General features: G+C 39.5%; 2 protein-coding genes and 1 long non-coding RNA gene across 6 annotated transcripts; 1 reads left to right on the top strand and 2 right to left on the bottom strand.

Annotated features, from left to right (window-relative positions):
• Window positions 1-4,865: 4,865 nt before the first annotated feature.
• LOC116258973 (uncharacterized) lies at window positions 4,866-9,452 on the bottom strand. Its single transcript, XR_004173852.2, has 2 exons — window positions 8,857-9,452; window positions 4,866-5,347 (listed from the first exon to the last, which is right to left on the bottom strand). It is a non-coding gene; the product is annotated as an uncharacterized LOC116258973 (long non-coding RNA).
• Window positions 9,453-10,568: 1,116 nt separating this feature from the next.
• LOC116259090 (bifunctional riboflavin biosynthesis protein RIBA 1, chloroplastic-like) lies at window positions 10,569-17,725 on the top strand. Of its 3 annotated transcripts, none has more exons than XM_031636716.2 (9): window positions 10,569-10,611; window positions 13,244-13,473; window positions 13,558-13,697; window positions 13,953-14,319; window positions 14,414-14,635; window positions 15,089-15,411; window positions 16,150-16,279; window positions 16,561-16,857; window positions 17,363-17,725. In XM_031636716.2, exons 3-9 carry the CDS (start codon window positions 13,606-13,608, stop codon window positions 17,606-17,608), a joined length of 1,677 nt encoding a protein of 558 aa, XP_031492576.1. In that variant the 5' UTR covers window positions 10,569-10,611; window positions 13,244-13,473; window positions 13,558-13,605; the 3' UTR covers window positions 17,609-17,725. The 3 variants fall into 3 exon arrangements, with proteins under 3 accessions (XP_031492576.1, XP_031492578.1, XP_031492577.1); XM_031636717.2 differs by lacking the exon at window positions 10,569-10,611 and adding an exon at window positions 12,839-13,137; XM_031636718.2 differs by lacking the exon at window positions 10,569-10,611 and having other exon boundaries at window positions 12,838-13,473; window positions 13,576-13,697.
• A 1,361-nt stretch (window positions 17,726-19,086) lies between these two features.
• On the bottom strand, window positions 19,087-22,239 carry LOC116259678 (uncharacterized). Of its 2 annotated transcripts, XR_004173956.2 has the most exons (3): window positions 21,135-22,239; window positions 20,033-20,584; window positions 19,087-19,873 (listed from the first exon to the last, which is right to left on the bottom strand). XR_004173956.2 is itself a non-coding variant. In XM_031637553.2 (2 exons), the coding sequence occupies exons 1-2, from the start codon at window positions 21,563-21,565 to the stop codon at window positions 20,089-20,091; spliced, it is 927 nt and encodes a 308-aa protein (XP_031493413.1). In that variant the 5' UTR covers window positions 21,566-22,238; the 3' UTR covers window positions 19,893-20,088. The 2 variants fall into 2 exon arrangements, 1 of the variants encoding a protein (XP_031493413.1); XM_031637553.2 differs by lacking the exon at window positions 19,087-19,873 and having other exon boundaries at window positions 19,893-20,584; window positions 21,135-22,238.
• Window positions 22,240-26,660: the final 4,421 nt, after the last annotated feature.

The raw sequence follows: 26,660 nt of genomic DNA, 5'->3' as shown, positions 1-26,660 counted from the left end.
GCCTTTCATCGTCATCTTCATCATCTTTTTCTTTAGAGTTTCTCTTTTTAATAATTCAGGGAGCTAAGGATTTGATATGAAGAGTTGATATTTCATGTTTTCTGTTGATTGCGATGTTATCCATATCGACGTCAGGGGAACGGCTATGAAGAAGGGAAAAAAACGAATGAATTAAGCAATTTCTCGTAGATGTTTTCTGTTGATTGCACAGTTGTCTCTCCTGGTAACTGCTTTACAAAAAGATAGTGATTCAAGCAGTTGATCTTAAATAGTTTCTGCTGATTGCAATGTGATCCTTGTAGGCGACAGAAACTGAATTTCTTCACAAAAAGCTGAGAGAATTCGCCTACATCCGTTGTATTCAATTGCTGTGCGTAATGCCTTTTCAAAAACCTTTTTTTTAATTAAAAAGATCAAGGGAAAGGACCATTACATGTCTACTCGCACTGTCAGCCGTCATTCGGTTAGTTCTTTATGGGCCCCTGCCTCTTTCCAGTGGAAGCCGATGTGCACCAATTCTGCCAGCCATCATTGGTTGATAGATCTTATCATCGCGTTTATTACTCCCCATCTGTGAAGGACCTCTTGGTTTTACTGTAAAACTGAATGCAGATGGGGAAAGAACACTACCATCTTGGGAAGGCTGGATTTGCAGTTCACATGAAAGGGTTGTTTTCTGTGGGCGCTGCTATTCTGCAATCGTCGACGGAACAAGGAATCCCGTCGTTTAACTTCCTGAAGAATCGACATTACAGGGATAAGGGCGTCGAAGAAGCCCAAATCTGTTTTAGTGACTGGAACCCACGGTTCCTGACAGGAACCATCTGCCTTTCCACTTTCGTGATTCAAAGAATGACAGCTCTTGAACCATAACCGAAAGTTTTACACAAAACATTATGTTCTCAAGAACCAAGAACTGAAGAACATAACATTTGACCAAAGAAGACTTCTGTGGAATTTTTTGGTAGACGTCACTTTTGCTGCGCTTGCAGGAAGGAAAAAACAGAGTCCATCGGTAACTTGGAGAAAATTACGTTAATGTTTAAGTTAAATGTTGGCCAACTTGTATAGAACAATTTAAGGGCCACATTTGTCATTTGTTTGGCATTACTTGTCACACCAAGAAAGCTAATACTTAATGACTATGCTCGTAGATGGCCCACGACGCTAATGAATACCTACTCAATTGGGAGCTAGATTCCAAGGACTGATTATAAAATCGTCGTTCATTCTTTAATGAACAACAGGGGTGAGCAGTAGGGGACCTTGCTGGGAGCATTGATGTAATTTTTCTTTTACTTTCTTCCACATGGCCAAACAAAAGGATCTGAAACGACTTCCGAACGTTGAGTCGGCGACAGTTAAGGGGCTTGAGCAATGACCTATTGTTTGATTTAGAGATTTCGGAGGAAGAGTTTATACTCCAGATGAAAGAATTTCAGCAAGGCTAGTGACAGTTTCGCGAATGACAAGTGAGAGGCCTGAGGTCACCAACCATAGGTCCACGGCAGGTGTGACCAACGCCAGGAACCGCAACCAAATCCAAGATGTCCATGGTGCGTCTAGCCATGATTTTGTTACTAGAAACGCCGATGGACCTGGTATCTTGACGTATAGTTGTCAAACAAATAGTTCCCAGGACTGGTCGAAATTGTACAAGTAGCAGACTGCTCCTGTCCTGTATACGAGCAGTTTCATGCAATGGAGTGAGCTCACATGGGTTGATTTTTGGCATACCAATAGCTCCAAATTTATCAAAAATGCTAAAGTTGAGAACAGAAACCATGTACATGAATGACCACGAAAATCGCAGAAGTCATTCACTGCAAAGACAAAGTGTACGTTTCTCAATAACAGGCCTGAGCATGCATTTAGGATATGTGCATGTGGGCGCACAAGCTCGAGCACATGTGATCTCCTTTAAGTATGATAAATAATGGCAGATGGTTTTCAATGTCAATTAATATAATGGAATATTTCATATCTCACCAATCATAGTCGTCAGCAATGAATTCCAAGTGGGCGACTGAGGTGCCTTTTCATCACTTTAAAAAAATGAAAGTTAAAGCCAGACATGGTATCTGAAAGTGCAAAAAGTAGTCGTTTGAATGAAGAAATTGGCAGCTTTTATTGTGGTTGTAAAGGATGGCAAAAGGTAAAAAGTCAAAAGTAAACAGTTAGATAAATATGGGCAAAAAGAAACACGTCCATACATGGGGTAGGAATTATGAAACAACCACCAAATAAGACATCAAGCATTGGCAATTTTTAGATTCCATTATATACCTCAATACCGGAAATGCTGTGTGTGTGTGTGTTTTTTTTTATCTCGTTTGGACAGTCAGAACACCCAGATAAGATGACAATCCGGCTGCACTTTCATTCTTCCCGAACGGCAGTGCTTTGTATGAGCACATCATTTCCTGGCCAGGTTGCTTGATGCTTGAAGATAGTCCTAAGTTCTTGCCGAACAGAATTGCTTTGAATGCCATGTCATTTGGAACCCAGAATGTCGGTCTGCATTGGATTACTGGCACATTTCATTGCTAGGCTGCTCGATCAATGGTGATAGACAGACTGGACCAAAATGGTAAGTCGTTGAAGTTGCAGATGCAGATGTACATCTTCATAACTTTCAGCATCAGTTTATTCAGATAATCTGGTACGTGCAGTTAGTCCAGCAGATGTCAATCTAGTGTTTAGTTAATCTGATGACATGACAACCTGAGGAGGTTCATGAGAGACGGCAAGTTTTTGACTGTACAATATTATAAGATTAGGAAATTGTTAATTAAAAGGACCGAGAATGAAAGAAACCGAAAGTCCGTTCCGAGACCCCTCGCATACAACACTCAAAGTTAACCGAGCATGAAACCAACACCCGGAGACAGCCATACAAATGGCAGGAAACAAGGACTAAGTTAATTGCTGTTAAGAAAATTTTAGTTTGGTAAGATGGATTACTCTTTGCATCCACATTTTTTTGAAACACGAGAAGAAAGAAAAAAAAAAATGGTGCTTTGGTTCCGTTAACCAAACCTTGGTATGAACATGGCTATGGTGATGGTCGAATTCGACTTATGCACACACACACATGCACATGCACTTGGTGTGAAAAGCCTAAAGAATGACAGGTTCCGAGTCTCGAGTCATCAAACCCTCAGCGGTAATGGCATTCCCATCTCCGATCCCCTTGTCAGTCTCCATGCAAGTGCAGCAAAAGGGCTCAAACCTGTCGTTTAATCATGCTCAACAGCTCTGATCCCACTTCTTATAACAAATTTAGGAAGCAGCACGAATGGGTCTTGATCCAATTAAAGCACGACTTTTACATGGCCCAGATTACATGAGGATCTCTGAAGGGCCCCGCTGTCCGGCCCAGATCTTATGATGTCAAGCCTCAGCATGGTTGGATCAGGTAGAAGTCAAACAAATGGTTCAGCCGAAGCCTAGAATGACGGGACAGTGAAGCGAAGTTGCAAATGTAGGACCAACTGGATCATGGTGCGGAAACAAAATTTGAAGCCAAAACATGAAAGTAAGCATATATTTCTGGAATGAACATATTAAATGCTTGACCACCTTCGCTTGTAAAACTTGAAGATTTGAAGTATCTTGTCAAAATATATTTCCAGAAAGCATGAAAATCGTTTGCCGAGTTTTGAAGCATTAAATTGAAAGTGTGGAGTACGCATGATAGTTGAATTGGCTCGCTTTGGCGCCTTCATCAAAGATTCTAATTTGAAATTTGCAGAAAAAGGCTTTGCTCCTTTCTTTGAAGCTTTGCTCCCCAGGGGCTTTGCTCGTTGAAAGAAGAAAGGCTGTGTTTCGGATTGGGATCAGAGGAGTCAACAAGCGAGCCAAGATGATCATGGATGGATCCGAGAATGTGGCGTCGACGGAGCACGTAGAGAAGTTGGGAATGAAGTGTGAACCCCCCATACAAGATCGGAAGGGACACGAGCTGTGGGTGAGAAGGCAGTGCCGAGTGCCGATTAAGCTCGGTAGTTGGAAGCAAGGGGGTGCTTTGTTACGTGGTACCGATGGATGTGTGCCACATCCGGGTTGTACGACATGGGCTAAAGGAAGCTAGCAGCTCCATTCTTGGGGTCCGATAAAGAAAGAGTAACTGTCAATGACCTAGCATGACAAAGCACTCTCCGAGGGCATTTTCAGTCTAATTTTTCGGTTAGAATCTCAACAGTAATGTCTCTGTTATCTTCTCCGGTCGAAATACGGGAAAACCCCATTCAATTATCGATGGAAACTTTTTTTTACGAATTCTCCCCGAAACTGGAAGATCATTTCGAAATCTTCGAGCATATTCGAGGGTTCCATGTTACTATTGTAACTTGAGCCAAATTGCTGCTTTAGAGAAAATCATATCTGGTTTGGAAGAAATCATGAATATCTTTAATGTACGTCTGCTTCAGTTGACAAATGACTTCTCATTGTATTACAAGAGGCACCTAGAGAACATTAACCGATATCTTACATCTTTGTATCTGTCTCTCTGCTCATCCCAGGTGCATTTCAAGTCAACATAGAAAAGGGGAGGAGATTGTTGAAATGACATAATCAATGCTGCATATGGTGCAAAATTCATATACAATTCTGTAGACTGTTGAACCAAATGAGTCATTATCATGAAAGATGTCATTTTTAGCCTGCCTATTATATTTTCTAGATACATCACTTAATCTGCAAAAGTTCTCAACCTGAAAACACAGGCAAAAGATTGATTACACAGGAAAGTAATCAGAGGTAGGATCTCAAGTGGATAAGCTTACCCAAAAAGAAATATTAGTTTTGAAGATATTTCATGTTGTATTTCACTTCATCTAGGAAAGAAAATACACAAAATGAGACTCCAATAGTGAAATATTATTTCAAGCTCTTCATTGAAGTTTCCATCACAAGTAGGATCTCAATGGATAAGCTTACTCAAAAATAAAAAAAAATAGCTTGGATTAGCTTGGACGGTATTTGGTTTCATGTAGTGAAGCAAATACAGAAACTGGGCATGTGCTACCCTTGTCTCTTGTGGTATGCCCTAAACTAGAAGGCTCTGCCCAAAAGACCTAACTGAGTGGGTCTTCGCCGGTGAACTGGGGAAAATCCATTTTCAGAAGCTTCATGCAACTCGTGTACCCCCCATTTCTGTGTGAGGGCTTGCCACAAAATTTGGAGATGTTTTTGCAGTCTTGCTGCCGTACAACGGAGTCCACTGGTTAGCGTTGCTTGCATACTTTGGTTCTCTGCCTATGGCATCTTTTTCAAGCCCTTCATTGAAGCTTCCATCAATACATCTTTCCATCTCCAATCATCAGTGCTTAGAATAAAAGTCCTGATATCAGTAATTTGAGTGTGCAAATGAATAGGAGAGATACAAATAGCTGGATATGTAATAAACATTAGTTAATGGGAAATCAAGTTGGGTTAAATTTATGATGAGTCTGTCCAAACTTGAAGTCAGCCACTAACAACACTCCAATTGGTGCGGTACCAAGGTTAAGAGCTTAGAAAGACCATCGGTACATAGAGAGATCTTTGGAACTTTTGAGGCAGCACATTACAGAGTGGAAAAATCAGCCAAAGGCATATATGCTCAGTGAAAGTGAAGCTTCAGTACAAATCAAGCAACCTTGCTTGTAGCATTAGCCAAGCAAATACATGAGATTTCCGTCGTATGCAGCTCACCGTGCATGGTATTGAAGGGAGAATTCTATGGAACCAAAAAAAAGGAAAGCTGAATGCTATCTTCATTAACTGACAGGGGCTGAACCTCAAAAAAGCGACATTTGGGGGATGGTGCAGCTACGGTTGGTGATGACCTTGCTTTTAGGGAAAAGTGAATATGTTAGCAGCTTGAAGATAATCTACTAATCAGAGTTTGATATTTGACATTCATCAGCCTTCTAAGATACTAAACAACCTTGTGAATAGGTCAATTCTGTTTAAAATTGTCAAAGTCCTATCCACCCTTTTTTTTCTCAATATCAAGGATGCTTCTTCATCTTTTTAACTAGTTATACGCTAGGAATTGATTAAAGATAAACCAAGTGAACACAATAAATAGAAAATAAATTTTAGTACCTAGGCATTGTTCCAGCCACTACACAGCTTGAAAATTAAAAATCTGGCAAGTATATTTTTTTGGCTCAAAAGAAAAGATGAAATATGTATAACCGGAAAATGTATATTGATTTTGGCCAAACATATGAACCTCATAAAAGTTATTCAAAGTTAGATGTCCTGGAGGCTGCCAGAAATGTTTGTGGTTATTATATCACTTACTTTCAAGCATTAAATGGACGTGAGGTAGGTAGCAAAGCTAAGCAGCCATCTCTTGCAGCGTTCTACAGTGTGGTAGGATAGAGTTGACAGTGAGGTTAGACTGAAGCTTTTTGCAGTTGACAAAAAGGGGAAATTTGGTACCGAAAGGATTAAACTTGTATAAGATCTCTGTCATGAGGATAGTACAAATTTAGCATGATAGCTAGCAAGAGCTTGTCACGAATTAGCAGTGGTTGGAGTAGTACAAGTGATCCAGGGATGGTAATTCATACAACAGGAGAAAACTCTGCCAGAGTTCCATCATGATTAATGGGCGGATGCAAGTCTTTTTATAGGCTCAGTGCTCTCAAGCAATCCAGTCTTATGGCTCTTTAGATGGTCCTTTTGTCTTAGATGCTCATTTTGTCTAGGTCTTCAATACAGTGTTTGTATATAGTAGTTGTGGCCATTGACAATAGCTCATCGAATTCATCTGTCTAGGCTTATAACAAATCAAAAAGCGCTCACAAGTGTGAAGCACATAAAAATATACACAGAAAAGAAAAATGTATGTGAATCTCAATTCAAATACTCATTTATTGTAACAACAGTTGAAAGCACATCTAGCTACCATGAAATGTCATCTGAAAAATGGGATATCAATTCAGAGGTTTCTGTTTTTGAAGATAAACTTCACAATTAGAATTAAACTTCACAATTAGAATCATCATCAGAAGACTCCTGCTGACAATGGTAATGGAAATGGCACCGCTACATTCAAGAAGAAACATATGGCCTTTATTAAAGGAGAGATCCAGAAAGAGTCCAAACTCACAAAAGTGGTTCCATGCATGGTCTCCAATCATTAGAGATGTACCAACTTGTGGCCATACCTGAGTTCCTTACTTGACATGGACATTAAGCACCTCCATCCCAATGAAGCTCGATCTCCAACACAGAGAAAGAGAGATGTATAAAATCTATGTGGGTGTGGCTATGGCTTCTAATTGATATTTCTATAGTTTCATTCATTCTACAAGCAATCCACTTCAAAGGGAAAAAATATAGCCTTACTCAATTAGTTTCGTAGATATCATTCTTATTTTTTTTTTATCAGCAAGGTTTTTCTTGGGTATTAAACAGATAGTTTTTTTTTGTCAGAGGAAGTCTAAGGAAAATTTTGGGAATTCAAAACTTTAAAAATATAAAAGAAAAATCATAAGAAATTAAGAAAATTTGACCTCACACCTAATTTTCTTAAGAAAAAGTTATCTAAAATATTAAAAGGAACATCAGAGAAATTAATATATATTAAGAAACTTTTTTTTTTGAAAAAAGGAAAATGCACAAAAGATGCGATAAAAACAGGATAGCTTCATTTCTGTGCTTTTCTCCAAAATATTGACTTTTCCCTATGTTTTTTGTTTTTGTGTATTTTCCTGCTATTTTTAACATGTTTCTGGAAACATCAGAGACAGTTGTAACAAGGGCTCATATCGTATGCAATCACTCAGCAGATTATTCTTTTCGAACTTTATAAATGAAGTTATCAGGAACATGAGGAATTATGCTTCACATATCAATCATACACACACACACACACACGAGCCAAATCTGAGCACTCATGTGCACTTATGATTATTAATTTTATTGCTAACTTTCACGCTTGAATTGAATCTTGATAGTACAATTTATTTTATACTTCATAAGAGATATATTGGTTAGATAACTTTGTAGAAGACCATAGATTTCTTATGCTTCATATTTTTGTTGATAACGTAGAAGCTGTGAACATATGCTACATGTAGGCGAATATGCAAAACCAACTTATTTTATTTGTTTCTTTCTCAGAAATTGCTTCAGGCCATCTCCATAATGATGATTATTTCTATTCAGATGGAACTAGATTTTGTTATTTTTTGTTTTGATTTCCAATTGCTTGTAGGCGCTCTCAACTTAACGATATCGCAAATAACAGGACAAACTGTTTTCGTTCATCTTCGCTTTCAATTTTTGTTTGTCGACATCAATATTTTAAACTGCGGGAAGTAATTGCATTTGAAGTTTCAGCCTATTGCTGAATGCCTCAATCATTTTCTTTTGTAGATTTCAGAAAGTTAATCTTAGGAATGAAGGACCAAGTGTTGGTGATGACAGTGGTGCTACACAGATAATTAGGATGAGGACATCCACGCCCAGGTTACTATCAGCCACCGTTTGAAACCAGGAAATCCATAATCAATTTCTTTGTCTTGAAGATTTTGACCAGCACATAAACGTTCTTAAGCATCAGTATCTCGTCCATTCTTTTTTCCTAAGCTGCTATACACATTAGCACTGAAATAATCCTATGTAGCATTCCATTTGTCAAAGACAATCTAGAAGCCTTGTTTTTCGGTGCCTCTTCATGGTTTCAGGCAAAAGGGCACTCCTGTCCTAGGCAAACCGGTTCACCTCCAAGAATAGATGGACACCCTTCTCCTAACTTATTTTATTTTCCTTTTTTCACAAATTTATGAATGCCAATTATGTACAACAGAGGAAAACAGGAAGAAAGGAAGGAAAAAAGAAAATCGAAACCTGGAACTGGTATTGAATGAAAGTAAGACCCAATTTGCACGGGGATGAATTGACGGAGACCGAGAGCAACTTGAACGGTAGGCAGAGGATATCCAGCCGGACCTCACCCGTCACGGCCACGCTCGGAGATAATCGGTGATCAGCAATGGCGAGCCCGTAGAACGTAGAGCATAAAATAAGCCGTTTACCGATCACTTGTTGGCAGTGCCCGCTTCTTCTCCAAGTTGAAGAAGAAGAAGGAGGAAATGGCGAGAAAAGAAGCTACCTCTTCAGTTCCGTGAAGGCAGCTTAGAGGGAGAGTGTGATGTGGATTGGCCTGGGAATCATCTTCGACAGAGGGAGAAGGTCCGGAGGTAGAGACTTGACGGTGGTGGGCCGGGAATTAGGGCAGCCGTCGGCGACCGGAATTCGCCGCGAAAGCAAGGGCTGAACTTCTGATATTTGATCGAGGGACGATGACTGCCGACCCAAGCTGTGATTTTCGCGGAGGAACGACTGTTCTTGTATGTTTTGATAAGAAATTTGCCGCAAAAAGTTTTACAAAGAAAAGATACCGTAAAAACTTAAATCTTCGGTACTTGTGCATAACTTGCTTATATCAGTATACACCTAACTTCATGATCATCAGTTAGGTTCTGCCAGAGACTTCCTAATCAATAATCATCGGTAAGGTTCTAGTTTTTCAAAATAGGTTAAATTCTTGTTTATATTTTTTAAAACTGTTTTGAATGTAAACTGGCAAAACCATATTCTTATGCTTTCAAGATTTTAATTTACATGGGGTCTATCTAGGTGGACTTATCAAATGTCACGCTTACTTTCATTTATAATATTGAAAAATAATACATGGAAGCGTGCTACATGACGCGAGATTGGAAATACTGACCTCTTTGATTTGAACCACTTTGGATAGCATGCCTTTTGAGGTTATTTTTAATTGTATTTCAAAAATATATTTTGAAAACCGTGTTCTTATAAAAACTCAATTTTAATACCATTCAGATATTCTTTTAGGAAATATTGTTTTGAGTGAAGGAAAAAAAAAAAAAACTCTTCAAAATATTATGTTTTCGCTGAACGGGATAATATTTTATCAGCCTGCTCCCACGATGACGATGCCACATGACATGACGCGACTCACGAGCACGAGCTGAAGCAAGGGGAAATTAGGGTGTTTTTGATTTGGATCTCAAGCTGATCCGTGGTCCCGTAAGAAGCAAAGGGAAAAGTACAGCTGGAACTGGAAGGCCGCCTATCCAAATTCTGCTGGATCCGATTCTTGGTTGACGATGAATCCGATCTCCAAACCGGGTCGGTCCAAACCAACTTCCCGCCCCGCCCAAAATCCGAACCTGTCGTGCTTCACGTGGGCATGTCCTAAATGACCAAACCACCCCAACCTTCGTTGCATAGGATTAGGACAACAGCTCTTAAAAGGGAAAGATGCGAAATGAGGGAGGGATAGTTTGGTCTTTAAATAAAGTCAAAGGCCAATCGCGTCTCCCGCAACAGGACGGAGCGGCCATGACAATGCCGCCTCATCCGCCAAGCCAACGGCTATAAAAGCGGGGGATGGGAGACGCGCCTCATACAGCACAGAAGAAGATTCAGGGTACTTTCCCGCGCATTCCTGTTTTCTTTTATACTATTTTTCGTTCAATTTTGTTGCTGCTGTATATTTTAACAACTGTTCAATAATCAATTCCTTGCAGTCGGTTCACCGCCGGAGAAAATTCATCAACAGAATCCGAACAGGTGTGAAATTCTCTCATGACGTTTGATCGATTCGATTTTTCTGCCCCGATTTCGATTTCTGGTTCTGAAGCTGTTTGAAGCCTAGACACATGAATAAGATTCTGTAACGATGGAGAGCTAAAACTGCAAAAGTGAAATTCGAAGTTCATAAATTACAAGATCTCTGAATATACCGACCTCGGAGTCGATTTATAAATTTTGATCCATGAAGTTAGTTTATGTTTGTATGATCAGAAATTAAAAGAAAAGTTAAACTTTTGATTTTTTAAATGTAATTATACTTTCCTCAGCCTTTCACTTTCTCTCAAGTTCTTTATCTCAAAAATGAAAAATTTAGTCCAAATTGTGTATGCTGATTATGAAAGTAACAGTTTGGAGAGATGAAATCAAGAATTATAAATATAACTATCTTATTGTGAATGAAAGGAGGGGAAAAATATGCCAAGTTGTTTAGGGCTTTTAATGAATTCATCCTTGGGTTATACGCAATTGACATCTCCATCTCTGCGCGCGCTGACAGACAAATTTGTGCCGATATCTTTCGCTTTTAAAACAATTTAAATTCTTTTGTTATTTCAACTTGATTACCAGTCGCTGTGAGAAATAAGTGCATGTGTTTTTTCTTTTCAAGTAACGTAGAGTTGAATTTGTCAATTGCGTATAGATGAAGGTTGAATTTAAAAAAGCCAACACGAATTGAAGGAGAAGAACTTTCTAACCTTATATATATATATATATATATATATATATATATATATATATATATATATATATATATATATATATATATATATATATATAGAGAGAGAGAGAGAGAGAGAGAGATTAAAGTCAGCCGGTTACCTTTGTGACAAAATGATTTTTTCTTTTTTAAATTTTGTGTTATCAAAACTTGTGGCAAAATGTATATTAGTTACAAGGAACACAGTTTTTAATGACAAAATATATCTTTCTAAATAATTTTTAACGACACAAAATTAAAAAAACAATCATCCGGCTTATTTCAATTTTCTTCTACACATATATAACCTTTGGGGATTTCCAAATTTCAGTGAGAGTTAAGAACTTTGACACTTTTTCGTTGAGGCGTGCAGCGAAACATGTTATGCTATCAAACGCCGCATATGAGAAAATTTTCCTTTTAAACATTTGGCCAGAAAATCAACGACAGAAGGTCATTAGTAGCCATGGTGATCAGCTTTTGAGGGCTTCCTGTATCAAAAAAGAAAAAAAGAAGCTGATGCCCCAATCTTGAGGATACAACTAAGTTTCATAGACAAATTCCGAAGAGAAACCAGAGTTGAAAGGGCGATAAACTCACATATTCAAGTAATTTGACTAAAAAACTATGATTTTGATTATCAAGACTTAGGGGTGTTTGATAGGTGGGGATATTCTTTCTCCCTAGCGGAGGGAAAAAAGTGTCCTTCTGTCGACGTTAGCCTTTTGCAATATTAAATATTATGCATGGAAGAAAAGATATTTTAATAGTTATTTCAGATAAGAAACCCGGGTTTGGTTAACTAATTTGTCAACAGCTTCTTTTAAATGTATAGACTTTAAAATAACCATACTGAAATTTCAATGGATAACAAAAACTTGCTTACTCTTACCTAACCGTTTCATTGGATATTTGGATTGCTAAGAGAAAAGCTATTCATCTTATTAATTTGCTTCTTTTGGATATAATGAAGTGCTTAAATGTCACATATTCAGACGTCTATCATGTCTTCTGCTGTCCATTTTTTCTCAATTGTTGACCACTTATTGGAGCGTTCATTGTCGCCATGAACCAAGTGACCTGCTAAAACTTTTTTTTTTTTTTGGGCATTTGACTGTTCTACAGTTCATGAACAAACTAGCCAAACTCACGTGTGGCATCACCAGTTACGTCACCAATGACGCCCTTGTCCTCTAAGGGGGCTCCTCAACTTTCAGAAAGTTTAAAAGTTCACTTCATGTTGGCAGCGCTTTCTTGTGCGACTGTGATTTCAAAGATTGACATTTTTAAGTTCTTAAAAATTCGACCATATAAAACGTAATCTGCATCAAACACGTACAAGTTCGTGCTGGAACCTGTTGTTTTCTTGCAAAGATTTTATAATTTACGAGTTTTTTTTTTTAAAATAGTATACGTCGGGGTTTCTTATTTGTCAACTTCCTATTCAGATGTAAAAAGAAGCAATCTCAAAATACAGTTTTTAAGACTTGATATTAGCATCCGCCCGGCTAAATTTTGCCGGAGGACATAACAAGTTAGTTTCTGACAACGCGGTCATATAAATTTTCTGCAATTAATAACCAATCGTTTGATGAACGGTGGCGACGAAAAAGATAATGATCAGACGTGTTTTGGCTTCTCATCTGATGGAGAAACTCTCCTGCACCGCAGGGACCCAATCTATAAAAGGGCGTCTCCTTGTTGGAGGTTCAATTGACTCGATTCTTTTCCCAATAGGGAAGAGAGGAAGCTGCAAGAAGAGTTCCTTAAATCAATTTCTTGAAATTATTGTTCCGGATCAACAAGTACACCGTTCAATTTCAAGCTTGAAATAACTGTTTCACTAAAGTAAATTCTTAAATTTCTTCTGTCGGCGCTTCTCCATTAACGATCGCTGTCGGTGTTCGGTAGGAGAGACTGCTCCGGACGGCTCAAAGAAGGAAGCTGGCGCGAAAAGGAAAAGTCAAGTCAGAGAAGCACAACGTCCTGGTGGCGGCCGCAGTGGTGGTGGTTATTTATATCCTGCAACCTCTCCTTTCTCCTTGTTCTGCCTCTCTGTCTTAAAGCCACGCCAACTAGTTCAGAATAGCCGTTGCCAATAGAAAAAAGGGGCTCGGCCTCTCAGTTGCTCCGGGAAGAAGGTGCGTATGATGAAACTGTTTGAGTTGTTACTTATATGTATTCGTCGGTATGGTGATGTATGATCCGTTTCTCTTCGTGGGTAGTCTGTTCTTCGCGTGCAGATTGATTGACTCGCGTTTTAAAGGTAACCCATGTCTCGATTTTGTTCGTTACAAATGGCGGGGGCCCAGGAAATTAGTTCTTCGGCGATGGTTAGGACCACGATGGAGCTTCATCGACTGATGTAAAACTTTTCTGCCTTGTTTAAGTTACCTTTTGTTCTTTCTCTTTTGATGCCATGTGGAGCAATTAAGTTTTTGGAGAAGAACTAACTCGAGTTCCATGTGGAAAGCTTTTCAATCTGAAGCGCATTCTTTATTTTTATGTTGTTCAACGAAGTTTCTTTAACCTGATGTCAATTACATGTAATCCAGCTGAAATAGCTTCTGACTGATCCGCTTGTTTCATGTATTTTGGTTGCGCGTATCTTCTTTTTCAGGGGTCGGAAGTTGATACCCGAGGCCAGAGTTCTTCCACTGGCAGGAACTCTAAGAACGCGGAACTCTTTGTGGATAAGGTACAGGAAAGAGAAGACAATCTGTTTCTGTGCAAAAGGTGATAATGGGACTCTTGTTGCACAGAAAACTGGAGGCAGTGAATCTTTCTTTCAAGACAGTTTTCCTTCGGAAAGCATGAATGAAGTTCAGGCTAACGCTTCTGCAATTGGAAGGTATGAAGATAAATCTATTCTAGATGGGGATGACTTCTTTTTACAGCATAGCAACAGCTATGATGGAGATCTGGATTGCCCTTCGGAAGGCTTCAGTTCCGTACCAGAAGCTATTGAGGATATTCGCCAAGGCAAGGTCAGTTTTGGACATGTTACATGTTTTTGTCCTGCACTTCATATGTGTGCTTCCCGAGGTTCTCACTGTATGTGTTGGATATCTGAAAATGCAGTTTGTAATAGTGGTAGATGACGAAGCCCGTGAAAACGAGGGAGATCTCATAATGTCCGCCTCCATGGTGACACCAGAAGCAATGGCGTTCATTGTAAAGCATGGCACTGGCATTGTATGTGTGGCCATGAAGGGGGATCGCTTGGAAAAGTTAGATCTTCCTTTGATGGTTTCCCGTGAGGAAAATGAAGAAAAACTTTCTACTGCGTTCACTGTATCAGTGGTGCGTGCTTAATCCATACAGTGTTGACTTATGATATACAATTTGATTTTATGCGTCACACTTCATGGCAGATGAGCAAATGCATCTGGTTTTCTAATTGTTTAAGATTATTATTGTATCAAAGACAAATGGCTTGCCATTTATCGATCATAGAGTTGAAGGTTACTTTCACTGGCCCAAGATACACTTGTCTAATACTCTGCTTGCAATCAATTGTTTATGGATTCATCTGATCTTTTCAACTTGACCGGCTACAGGCGAGATGTACCTTTAAGCAGTTGAACAATTAGAAAATAAGGGCTTGTTGTGTCCTCTCTCATTTCCTGTTATTTGTTTTCTATGATATGTAACACTTTCATCTAATCTCATTCAAAGCATAGAAGTTTTGGATTTTCTCTTATTTGTGGCACATTAACTACCTCATATGGTACTCATTCATGCATTTCTGTGTAGGATGCAAAAGTAGGTACAACCACTGGAGTGTCTGCCACAGATCGGGCAAATACCATCTTGGCTCTCGCATCTCCTGATTCAAGGCCTGAGGATTTCAATCGTCCAGGCCATATCTTTCCTCTAAAGTACAGGGAAGGTGGCGTGCTTAAAAGAGCTGGGCACACAGAGGCATCAGTGGATCTTGCTGTGCTGGCTGGGTTGGACCCTGCAGGAGTGCTATGTGAGATTGTGGATGATGATGGTTCCATGGCCCGATTGCCTAAGCTTCGTGAGTTTGCAAGACAGGAGAACTTGAAAGTAATATCAATTGCAGACTTGGTCAGGTATTACAGATAATTTATCCTAGTAAAATTAGGAAGCGGTGTGTCCAAAATGTCACATTGAAAAGATCACTATTCTGTGCTGGGTTTTCTAAGCTCTTGAAACTTTGGAGTTCCTTGAAGTGGTAAATTTGCTTTCCCCTGGGAAGGGAAAGATATTTATGCTGCTCGAATTGGGTTCACACAAGGTTTAAGGAAAACCAACCGTCATCATGTCTCCTAAAACAAATCAAATGCCATTTTCTACTCTCAGGGAAAAGAAAGGATGACAGTGAGCTTGTGAACTTGGCTGTGAGTCTTGCACCTCATTTTGGCCCTGATTGTTGAGGCAGGTTAGCTCACTTGCTTCATGTATCAAACAATGGGGTGGTTAACTTAAAACGTCAGCTGACTTGAACATGTTCGGTCACTGTTTCATGAGGCCGACGGTTTGAATTATGTTTTAGAAAAATCCTGAAATTGAATAAGTCAACCCACTGAAAGCCTGAAATGTATCAGTACGAAATTCTCCTCTGCCCCCTTTGTGACCAAGTGTCTTCTTTTTCTTCCACATCTCCAAGACTTTGACTATTCTGGAGTTTGATATCAGGTGGACATGTTGCTTCTGTAGTTACTTCAACTTGTAGTCTATTGTTGAAATGGGATATCTGATTAAATGTACTATTGAGATCACAAGTGGAACAAAATGGAGGTGCATTGAATTTGTTCTAATACAGAGAATATCATATTGCCTTTTAACAGGTATAGACGGAAGAGAGAGAAGCTAGTGGAGCAAATATCTGTTGCTCGTCTACCTACAAAATGGGGTCCTTTCCAGGCGTGCTGCTATCGTTCCCTGCTGGATGGAATTGAGCATATTGCATTTGTTAAGGTACGGTATGGAGCCAATCAGATAAGTACAATTTGGTGCAAGAGATGCCACAGTAAAATATTTAGCTATGAAACTTCAGGAGACACAGCTGCCTATACCACCATTCAAGTTTTGAGAAATGGAGTCTAGAAGTTTTGGGCATTGGGATAAAGCCAGCTCCAGCCACTGCATCATACTTGAACCTCATATTACCAGTCGTGGAATGATCAATATTTGTTTATTTTTTAGATGACGTTCTGTTTTCTCCATGGGCCATATCTTAGTATTGTTCTATTGAACAGGGGGATATTGGAGATGGACAGGACATTCTAGTCCGAGTTCATTCTGAGTGCCTTACTGGGGACATATTTGGATCTGAAAGATGTGATTGTGGGAACCAACTAGCACTTGCCATGCAACAGTTCGAGGCAGAAGGTAGGGGTGTATTGATTTATTTACGCGGACAGGAGGGGAGGGGCATTGGCCTTGGTCACAAGCTGCGTGCCTATAACCTCCAGGATGCTGGACGTGATACGGTGGAAGCCAATGAGGAACTAGGATTGCCAGTTGATTCACGTGAATATGGCATTGGCGCTCAGGTATCAGAAGATTTCTCAAATTTCCCTTTGTATATTATTGTGTTGCTGTGTTTCTGTAATTCACGGTGCTTGAATAAAGCCATATGCAGCATCCAGGTGCCTAGAGTTCTGCCGAAAAAGTAAAAGACATTTGGTAACTGATACCATTAAATTCGTATGTCCTAAATTGGCATTTGTAAGTCAGATTTACAGCTGAAAATGATATAGAAAAATTTAGGGGCCATAGTCTTAATCCTCTTAATATCACATACCACAACTGAACCGTCCAGCTTTTAGCTGATAAATGTGCTTGTGCTTTCTCCCAACGAACACAGCCTTCTGTTTTGCCTTGACTTTTTGCTGCAGCTTAGATTCATTTCTTCATGATTCTGTTACACCTCTACTTTTCACTTCTTAGGGGTCTGCAGTCAACGTTTCACTGTTGTAAGGCAACAGTTAAAAACTTAAAATGCTTCACTACGTTCAACTTCCTCCATAACGAGCATCTTATGTGTTTGATTTGCAGATACTGCAAGACCTGGGTGTCAGAACTATCAGGCTAATGACCAACAACCCTGCTAAATACATTGGGCTGAAGGGCTATGGTTTGACCATTGTAGGCCGTGTACCATTGTTGTCCCTGATCACAAAAGAAAACCGGAGATATCTGGAGACAAAGCGCTTGAAGATGGGGCATATATATGGTTCTGAATTCAGCGACCGTCTAAATGGCTCCTCCCAAGCACTGGGTGTCGACAATGTCCTTGCCTGATTTGCCTCAGATATAACATGTACTCTTATCGATAAGTTCATTTGTTGATTTCTTGTTCTCATGAGGCTACATTTGAAGGCAAATAAAGAGGGTCCACTATTCTACATGTTCTAGTAAGATGCGATACCTACTGGACTTACTGATCTTTAGGTGCGTCTCTACAGCACAAAGAAGTTAAATGGCGAGTCATGGATAAGCTGCTCTTTCCATCATTTCGAATGTGCAAAGTCGAAGCTCTTCTCCGCTTTACTTGTTTCATTTTATTTCAAAGTTAAGAAACCGTACAATGTTGAAGAAAGTCCTTAAGACTGGGAAAATCAAAAGGCAATCCCCCACTATAACTCTTTTCAAATTCTAACCAAGTTGGCTGCCCTATTCAATCGTAAGCAGAGTTTTAAACTGACTTCATATATGTTTTGAGTTGCAAGGCAGGTTGTCCTGACTACGTTTCAGGTAGAGGGAGGCCACGGATGGAATGCCCCATTGAAAGTTTAGTTCCATATTAAATAGTCAGAAATCATTAAGGACTTCTAAGGAGGGTTGTTACGTGATGGTTGTTCTAGTTCTTAGTTTTTTTGGGGACTAGAATCAAAGTTGCTAAAGGGTGAGTTGAGATTTGCCATATCAGGGATTCAAGTCAAGTGTGCAAATGGACTGGTTGTTACATTCAGTATAAAAGGGGGTTCAATACTCAGACTTAAAGTCCTACATAAACATGTATGCCTTAAGGACGACGGATTTTAACATACATCTCATTGAAAGTCCAGTTATATATTGAATATTATAAGAGATATTCAAGGACTTACAAATGAGATTGTTAAGTGTTTGATTGTTCTAATCCCTCATTTTTCAAAGCTAAAATCAAAACTGCTAAGAGATAGCTTGAGATCCGCTGAATCAGAGACTTGAGCCTGATGTAACAGTGGGCTGCCTGGTGTGAGAGTGAGCGGGGTTATTACAACCGATGTAGATGGTCAAGGTTTTAAGAGCACGGCTTCTTTGCATGTTCCGAGTTTGGCCTAACCCAGTTCGTAATGTGCTTAGACATCCGAACTGTTTACATCCCAGTACAGGTGCCAGTACATGTAGCAATAATTGACGGCCGCATAATGCATTTCTTTTTGGACTAATTCCCGATGGCTGTTTCAAGCTGGCTTAGCAAAGAGGAAAGCAAGTAACAAGCCCATCATTTAGATAATTCAGACCAAAAAATGCGGATACAGTAAGGCTTCAATAATATTCATGCGTGCCGAGTTAAGGGGTCAAGCAGAGCAGGTATTAGGTACATTAATAAAATTTCAAACCTAATGTTTAAAATCGAAAAGCTGTTTACTGGACATGAGAGAGAGAGAGAGAGAGAGAGAGAGAGCGAGAGAGAGAGATGCTTTTGAGCTTCATTGGTCTGGGATGGAGAGGTCCTTGTTCATATCTATTTTTTTTCTATATTGACTCGGGCAAAAAATCGATGTTTCACACATTCAAATACCTTCAGGCTTCAAAAGGAGGACTTTCATTGACTGATTCCGGCAGAAGTTCTTCCATTTTCACATCTACATCAAAAATAAAAACTGCGCTAGTCAATCCATTCCATTAAGCTCCACTTCATCTGTAGATTTGAGGCAGTTTGTTATGAAGCTCAACTACCGGATGCCTAATTTTCAGCCTTAGGAAGGGACCTTGCTATTGGGTATTGAGCCCCAAGTAACTAAAATTGCTTCCTGGAAGCTTCAAGGCACATAAAATGAAGAACTCAAGAGGTGTGAAATCATCTTCCCATAATTTTGCTGTACCTCCGGCTGCTGCAACTTGCAAAGATTTCCTAAAAAGACAATCTTGACAAGAGAACTATGTCCATGCTTGCATAAAGCATGCCGTTTAAAATGTTATTCATGTTTCCCGATTAATTCAATCTTGCATTCGACTGCAATACGGGAAGCTCCGAATGAGCATAAACCATGACTCAACAGGCACAGGCAAGCCCAAAAGTGAATAACCTCAAGAATTAGCATCAAATTTATGGCTGTAACCAGAGACGAACAACAATGAGAAAGGAAAAATCAGTGTGCTTCTATAATCAACTTGCAGCGCAGAAAATAACAATAATTTTGTAAGATCCCAATTAGAAGTTTTCGGATAATATTTGAAGCAGGATCAGGAATAAGACGGCACCACTTGCTTGGAATTGCACACTGGAGAAATGGATGCCTGTGAATGAAAACCCAGTTTCCTGTATTTGGGCTGCAGACAGAGCGAAAAGACCTGGTTCTGTGGATGATAGAAGATAAAAAGCAAACAGATGATGCATCTAATGTTTTGTTTAGTTGAAGAAAAACATTCATGAGATTTTGACAGTAGAAGGGACGACGATATTAAATAAAAGAAGAAAACTTGCATCATTGAAGAAAGCGCATCAAGGAAGCTTACACATTTCAGATACCACACAGGTAACCAACCAAACAGTAGACTATGTGTCAACAGCTTCAAACTCTAACAAACCCGGCAGAAGGATATAGCCGAACGCCAAGTCTTGGCAGTTCATCACCACGGAGGCCACTCAATCGCCATCCTCTTCTCCATGTTAGTACAACGCCTACACTTGCCAAACTCAAGCAGAGAGTAACAGCCCAATACCATGCCCTGTTAGAATAATTGTCGACTTGATTCTTTTTGCCGTTTATATCAGAGGACATTTCAGAGCAATCGGAACTACCATTGGACTGAGAAACCGCACCCTGCGATTGTAGCTGCAAGATCTCCAGTTCAAGTAGCTTCACCCATTGCCGGTAAGCAAAGATCCGAGCAGAACCTTTGAAATACAAGTTCAGTAGATTTTCGTTTTCCATGCTCATAATACTAGCTTTTCTCTCTGCTACCCTTGCGCGCGTCTGTGAGAGTTGAAGTGCTTTCAGCAAATCAAGTTTCTTGTCAGGATGCTCAGTCGTACATTCTGAAGTTTCGGTAATTCTGCCTCCAATGCTGGTAATAAGAGAACATCAGATATTTTGAGATTAAGGAGAAAATGACCACGACAAAGCGGCGGAGAATTCACATAATAGAAAATCGCGTACGATTCAGTGGAGAATAGAGACATTTATGCAACAGAAGAAGCACATGATTAAACCATCCACACAAAATGAATACCGATTCATTTGGATTCTCCCGCAAACATGTAAACCCAGAAACTATATTGGCTTTCATTTTAATGTGCCAAATTTCACAGGCATATACAATAAATGCAAATCATAATTTATTTATAATACTTTCCCCAGGTAGCTGGTTGTTAACAAGAAGCCTAGGTTCCTTCAGAAGCAGAAGAATAAACAGTATCATTTGAATCAAACCAAAGGAGAGAGAAAAGGGTGAAAAACTAACACGAAATCATGCAAAACACACAGTAATCTCAACGAATTAAAATAAACACGAAACACTATAACCCCACAACTTCCTTGGGAAGACAGATGATAGACCCCATAATTTGAATGAAAATAAATAGGTAAAAACAGAGGGGAATGAAAACACAACCGACCTCTGTAACAGAGAATAGTCATAATCAGACGAAACAGATTTTGTTGGTGCAACAGGCTTGTTCCTCTCTCCCTCCAGGGAATTCTTCAGACTTCTCCTCTGATATGGAGTCGGAAGGTCACAATTCTGAAGAGGCTCTGACTGCCTATCTGCAATCATGAGGGCCAATTCCTTTTCCTCTGCCAAGTACCACCGAGACCTTCCATACCTCTCATCAAGTGGCACTTCCCCTTTGTTCTCGGAAACAATTTCACACCCCTCTCTCCCTTCGAGACCCAAAGGATCAGGCTTCCTCGGCAGGCCCTTCTGAACCACAGGAGAAGAGCTGGGCGAGAAGTTTGTATTGGGCACCACTGAAGTCATCCTCTCGCGATGTCCTGAATCAGCCTGCAGCCACCATTTGTTGCCAGAGAAGCTGTTCGGTTGGTTCATCTCTTGCAACCCCAACCTGTTCAGAGGGAAAGGGTGGAGGTGGGGATGGAGGGTACTCAAAGTCGGATCCCAACCGAACTCACAAAGAGCTTCCCGTGCCGTTTAAGGGGAAACGGAGGGGTGGGTGAGGACGTGCCGCAAGGAACGGGAATCAACATCTGGCGTGCATGACACTCCAAGAAAGCGCCTTCTTACACACATAGCCTTACCCCTCTCTCTCTCTCTCTCATCACAATCTTATTCTTTCTACGCATCTCCTGTTTTCACTTTCCTGAAAAATGTCACAGAGTTCTTCTCTGGCAGGAGATCGGCTTTCTCCCTCTCTCCCTCTCGATCATGTAAGGCATTATTTTGTGCAGTTTTCTGCCTCGCTCATCTCACTGACAAATTTCACCTACTTTTCTCCCACTTGAAATCCAATTCTCTCGCTCTCTCCCTAAATTGAGCATCATAAATTGACGCCGTTCTTTCTGCGTAAATGCCAATCTTTGTCTGCACGCTGATCAGTGATCAGTGCGTCTGCCTTGCAGAGACCTGGCCTTCTTGGGAAACGGAGTCCTACGTAACGGAAGCATATCTTGTACATTCGGGCTTACTTCAATTTTACGAAAATGGCAGATTCGTGATCCCCCTCCCTCCCGTTGATCATTTCAAGGAAAGAAAAAACGAACGAATTGACCTGGTGCTCATCCTGTCCTGTTGTGATTGAGGAATTGTGGGGACTGAAAGCTACCGCCCCGTCTCTGTAATCTTGGTGTAACAGCAATTAAGACTTATCTAATCTGTCGCCCTATGCACCTAATCACCTTCACTTTCGATGACCTGTGCAATTTCATTTAGACTTTGTTAAACGTTTTCCATTTTGACACTCTGATTTTATATTTGTTCTCAATGAAGAAACCAGGAGAAGCAAATTGGAGTACGCAGATTGATTGTCAACCGAAAAGACTGTAAAATGTTAAACTTCGAGTTTTAGTATTTTCATCTTAAAAAGGAACTATTAGACAACACAAAGTTTAAGGCTCGAAGTTGTAGGAAATCAATGGCTTTGAATATATCGTTCGCCTGATTCAATAAGGAGCCAGAAATTGGCCGATACAGGCCGGTTATTATTATTATTATTATTATTTAAAAAAAAAAGGTTTGATGCGTATCGGCAATACACATTGGTCTTTTCCATTTCTTACACGAAGCAGATACCGAAATTTACAACATCGGCATACATGTCGTAAGTCGCAGTTGCTGACAATAAGGCATATATATGAACTAAAAAACTTGAGTGTCGGTGATATGCCAACTCCACATAATAGGTTTATAAATAAATGCAAAGGGCAAGGCTTGGGGGAATGATGGTGTAATCGCAAAAGGGCGCAACCCTGAAGTTTTCAATGTATAACTTCTTAAGTTGCTGTCACCGTTTGATCTCTGAAGCAATTAATTTAAAAGCTAAAAGACGAACATGCACCTAACCTTGTTGCCCCTAACATGGAAGACAGTCTGATGGATAGTAGCCTGCATATAATTAAGATAACAAATGAAACCAGAACCATAAGAAGATAATATTTTCTTAATGAAGGTGGGAGGCCTAACCTCTAGCCGAGGCTGTTTTTGGTAAACAAGAACCATAAAAGGAAGAATCTAAAAAAATTTCTTGGCGTACATCAATTTTGGATCCCAGTGCTTTTGGCTTGAAATCTTGGGTACGAGTATCTCATATTAACATGGGCAAATCCATAGTCGACTTTGAAAAAATGAAACCAAGGCGTTCGGAAGAGCAATTGATGTTGATTAAATTGAATGCGTTTTAAGAAAATTTCACAAAATTAGCACGCTCTTTTGAATAAGATAACAAGAAAAATGCATGCTCAAGTTTAAATTTCTTTCGTTTTATTACTTGAATTACCTTTTTCTTTTCTTTCTCCTCCTTTTGTAGAACCGGGAAATGAATAAACACATTTGGGGCAGAAGACTTGATTATGATTTTTGGGTTGAAGTTGAGTTCTAACAACCAAGTGTTTCCACTGTTTGAGGCTTGATTCAGAGTTATCAACTTGACACCACTTGTTGATAACGATTCAACTTGCTGTTGTGTTCACCAACCCTATCAATATTGATGCAAAAGGAATATGAAATGTCCCTGTCAATATATCAGCAATGTGGGGGAATGATTCAACTTCATATCAGCTGATGTATTAACAAAATACTATGAAAAAAATTGTTTTTGTTAATATAAAAAATATCAATTTGGGAGCGCAAGTGGTATGGAAAAAATTAAAGAATGGAGCCCCATGTAAGCTTCCAATCAAAGAGTGGATGGATTATGGGAGTCGAATACCTATTGGGCCTTTCGGCAAGGTGAAGGTGAAGGTGAAGGTGAGACCCAGCCTGGGCCCCTTGAATTTAAAAGAAAATAACATGCGGGTACTCTTAAAAGAATTCTTTGGAAACATGAACATATTCAAGTGCATTTAGTACCCATTTAGCAACAACAGGATTCATATATGTGCCCTAAAATTGACACAAATATATAGAACACTGTCATATTAACTTTGCACTTAAAAATTAGAGCAGATTCTTAAAATTTTCAGGAAACAGTAACATTGCCCAACGACCCCTTGATGTAGCGCCTAGATCAAGATGGTAGATAGGACTCCGTCTGGCAACAGTAACATTCTTTAGGACTGTAGCTGAACAGCCTCTAAGTTTGGGCCATTTCCCAAATGAATTTTTCATCCATGAACGAAGCTGCTCAATCCCTGTCCACCAATCAACATGGAAGGCCGAACTGAGGTGCTTGTTTCATGCAAGTGCTGCTGCAACTAGCTCATGTTTATTTCTGCTCATCAACTGAAAAGAGAAACTGTGGGCAAGCACCCACAGACTTCAACACCCCATGTCACTTCTTGTTTCTTTTCCTTCCTGTCTTCGATCCGTTTCTTTTCTCTCCCTTCTCTTGCAACATGAAAATTTTGTTCATATACAGGAAAAGGACAAACTGAAAGGTGAGGTGAGGGATGATGCCCGTCTCTTTCACCTCCACGGCTCCACCACCATCACGTACAGTTTCGTTTTTCTTTCTTTTCTTCATAAGATGACAAGGCTCTCCGTGTAAAGCTCTTAAATACAGCGTCTTCATCTGCTGTGGTGACTTTCAACTCTTTCGGAGAAAGTTTAATTACAGGAGCATTTGTTTCGAGTGGATTAAAAAGTACAGGATTTGCAGTTTGGTCCTCAAGTCCGACAAAAAGTCCAGAAAATCTGTACCGCATGTGCGTAAGTTAAAACCTAAAGAAGTTATTCAGAGATTTGGAACAATTTTTGAGAGGCTCATGCATGGACGGTGCAGCCTTCTCTTTTTCGGCAGACCAGCTATGAAAGCAATCAGAACATTTTCCCTATTGTCTATGAAACTTGTTCAAACTTCAAACCAACTGCGCAGGAAGGGGTTTCTTCTCAAGCTTAAAACACATTGATTTTTTCCGTGGTGATTCGCACATCTATGGTTTGATTTGAGTTTAGAAAAACACCACTTACAAAATCGAACTTTCGTCGGTTCATCAGTTCAAGCAGCTATGCGACACTCCTCAAAGCATCCATACTAAAAAGAATAATTGAAACTCATGTTTGTTCATGAATATTCAGTTTGAGGTCGAAGACCTGGAAACCCTGTCAAATTTGTGCATTTTCCTCCTAAGCGCTACAAACTTGCCCTTGTAAATTGAATAACATGCTGCTACTTATGATGCATGCCTCTAAGCAATATTTCACATTTCATTGATGGCGTTTAGCTGACCGACATTTTTATCCAGTCTGCCATCTCCACAAATGGTCTACATTAATCACTAAGGATGCGTTTGACTCACCCAAAAAGAAGTCCACGGATTTTTTATCATGGAAAAAATTTCTGGAATAAGGTGGAAGGACACTTTTTTCCACCGATTGAGGTCGCCTATTGTAAGTCCAGAAAATATGTCTGCAATATTTCAAGTGTTTGATAAACATGACAAAATGTGGTGTTTGATGCACCCAGAACATGAAAAACATTTCTGGAATATGGTAGAATGAAATTTTTTTTCCACCGATTCTGATTGTGTTTGGTAAGTCCAGAAAACATTTCAACAAAATATTTCAAGTGTTTGATAAACATAGAAAAATTTGTTAGATAAAATTCTAAATCACCTCTAAAAAAATAAACTAATCACACTTAAAAACAACTTCAAACTAAAAAAGAAAAAAACATACCAAACTATTGGAATCGCTAAACAAACATCGAAAATAGAAATACCAATTAATTGTGAATATGACAACGCTTCTCAGGGCAACTTGCATACATAATGAAGAAAAAAGAAAAACACACACATATATATATATATATATATATATATATATATATATATATATATATATATTCATTGGCATATGACTCTAGCAATTGGCTTACTTAAAAGCTTTTGGTGCATCTCCGATGACTCCATTAGATACTTTTCACGTGTCGCTGATGGCATCCTTAGAAACTCTTCATATGTCGTTGATAACACTCTTAAAAACTCTCAGCACCTTGTTAAGGATTTTTAAGATATTAAAATACAGATGTTAAGGGTTTCAAATATAAGTGGATATCAAACCGGGTACCCGACATGTATAAAGTTGATGGTCAGGTCTGACTAGATAACTAAGTGGGCCGGGCTTGGGCCCCCGACAAAAGCTTTGGGCCAACCCAAACCCAACTTTATTGAGCCTTGCTTGCCGGGCCCGGGCCAGCCAGATGCCCAGACTTAAAACAACAGAGGCTCTTGTTAATTCTTTTTTAGATCAACGCACAAATAGTCTGAAAGGCTTACCTAATCTTAAGTGGACAGCGTTTGATGGTTTTTTGAGGTGTACTTACCTGACGGATCAGTTTGTCTCCTTACGCTGCATATTATACGAATTTGACTGTCACATTTGGTACAGAAGGAAGTTTCGATATATGTTTTCTCCTCAGGATGGGATGATTTTTTTTTTTCCTGTTTTAATTGTTCGAATTAACAATCAAATGTGGTTAGCAAAAGGCCAACAACTTTGCTTGCTTACGCGCAACTATATGAAGCTAGCG

This window comes from Nymphaea colorata, chromosome 8 (genome assembly GCF_008831285.2).
Source record: "Nymphaea colorata isolate Beijing-Zhang1983 chromosome 8, ASM883128v2, whole genome shotgun sequence".
NCBI lineage: Eukaryota > Viridiplantae > Streptophyta > Magnoliopsida > Nymphaeales > Nymphaeaceae > Nymphaea > Nymphaea colorata.
This window is presented reverse-complemented; position numbering and strand designations above follow the sequence as displayed.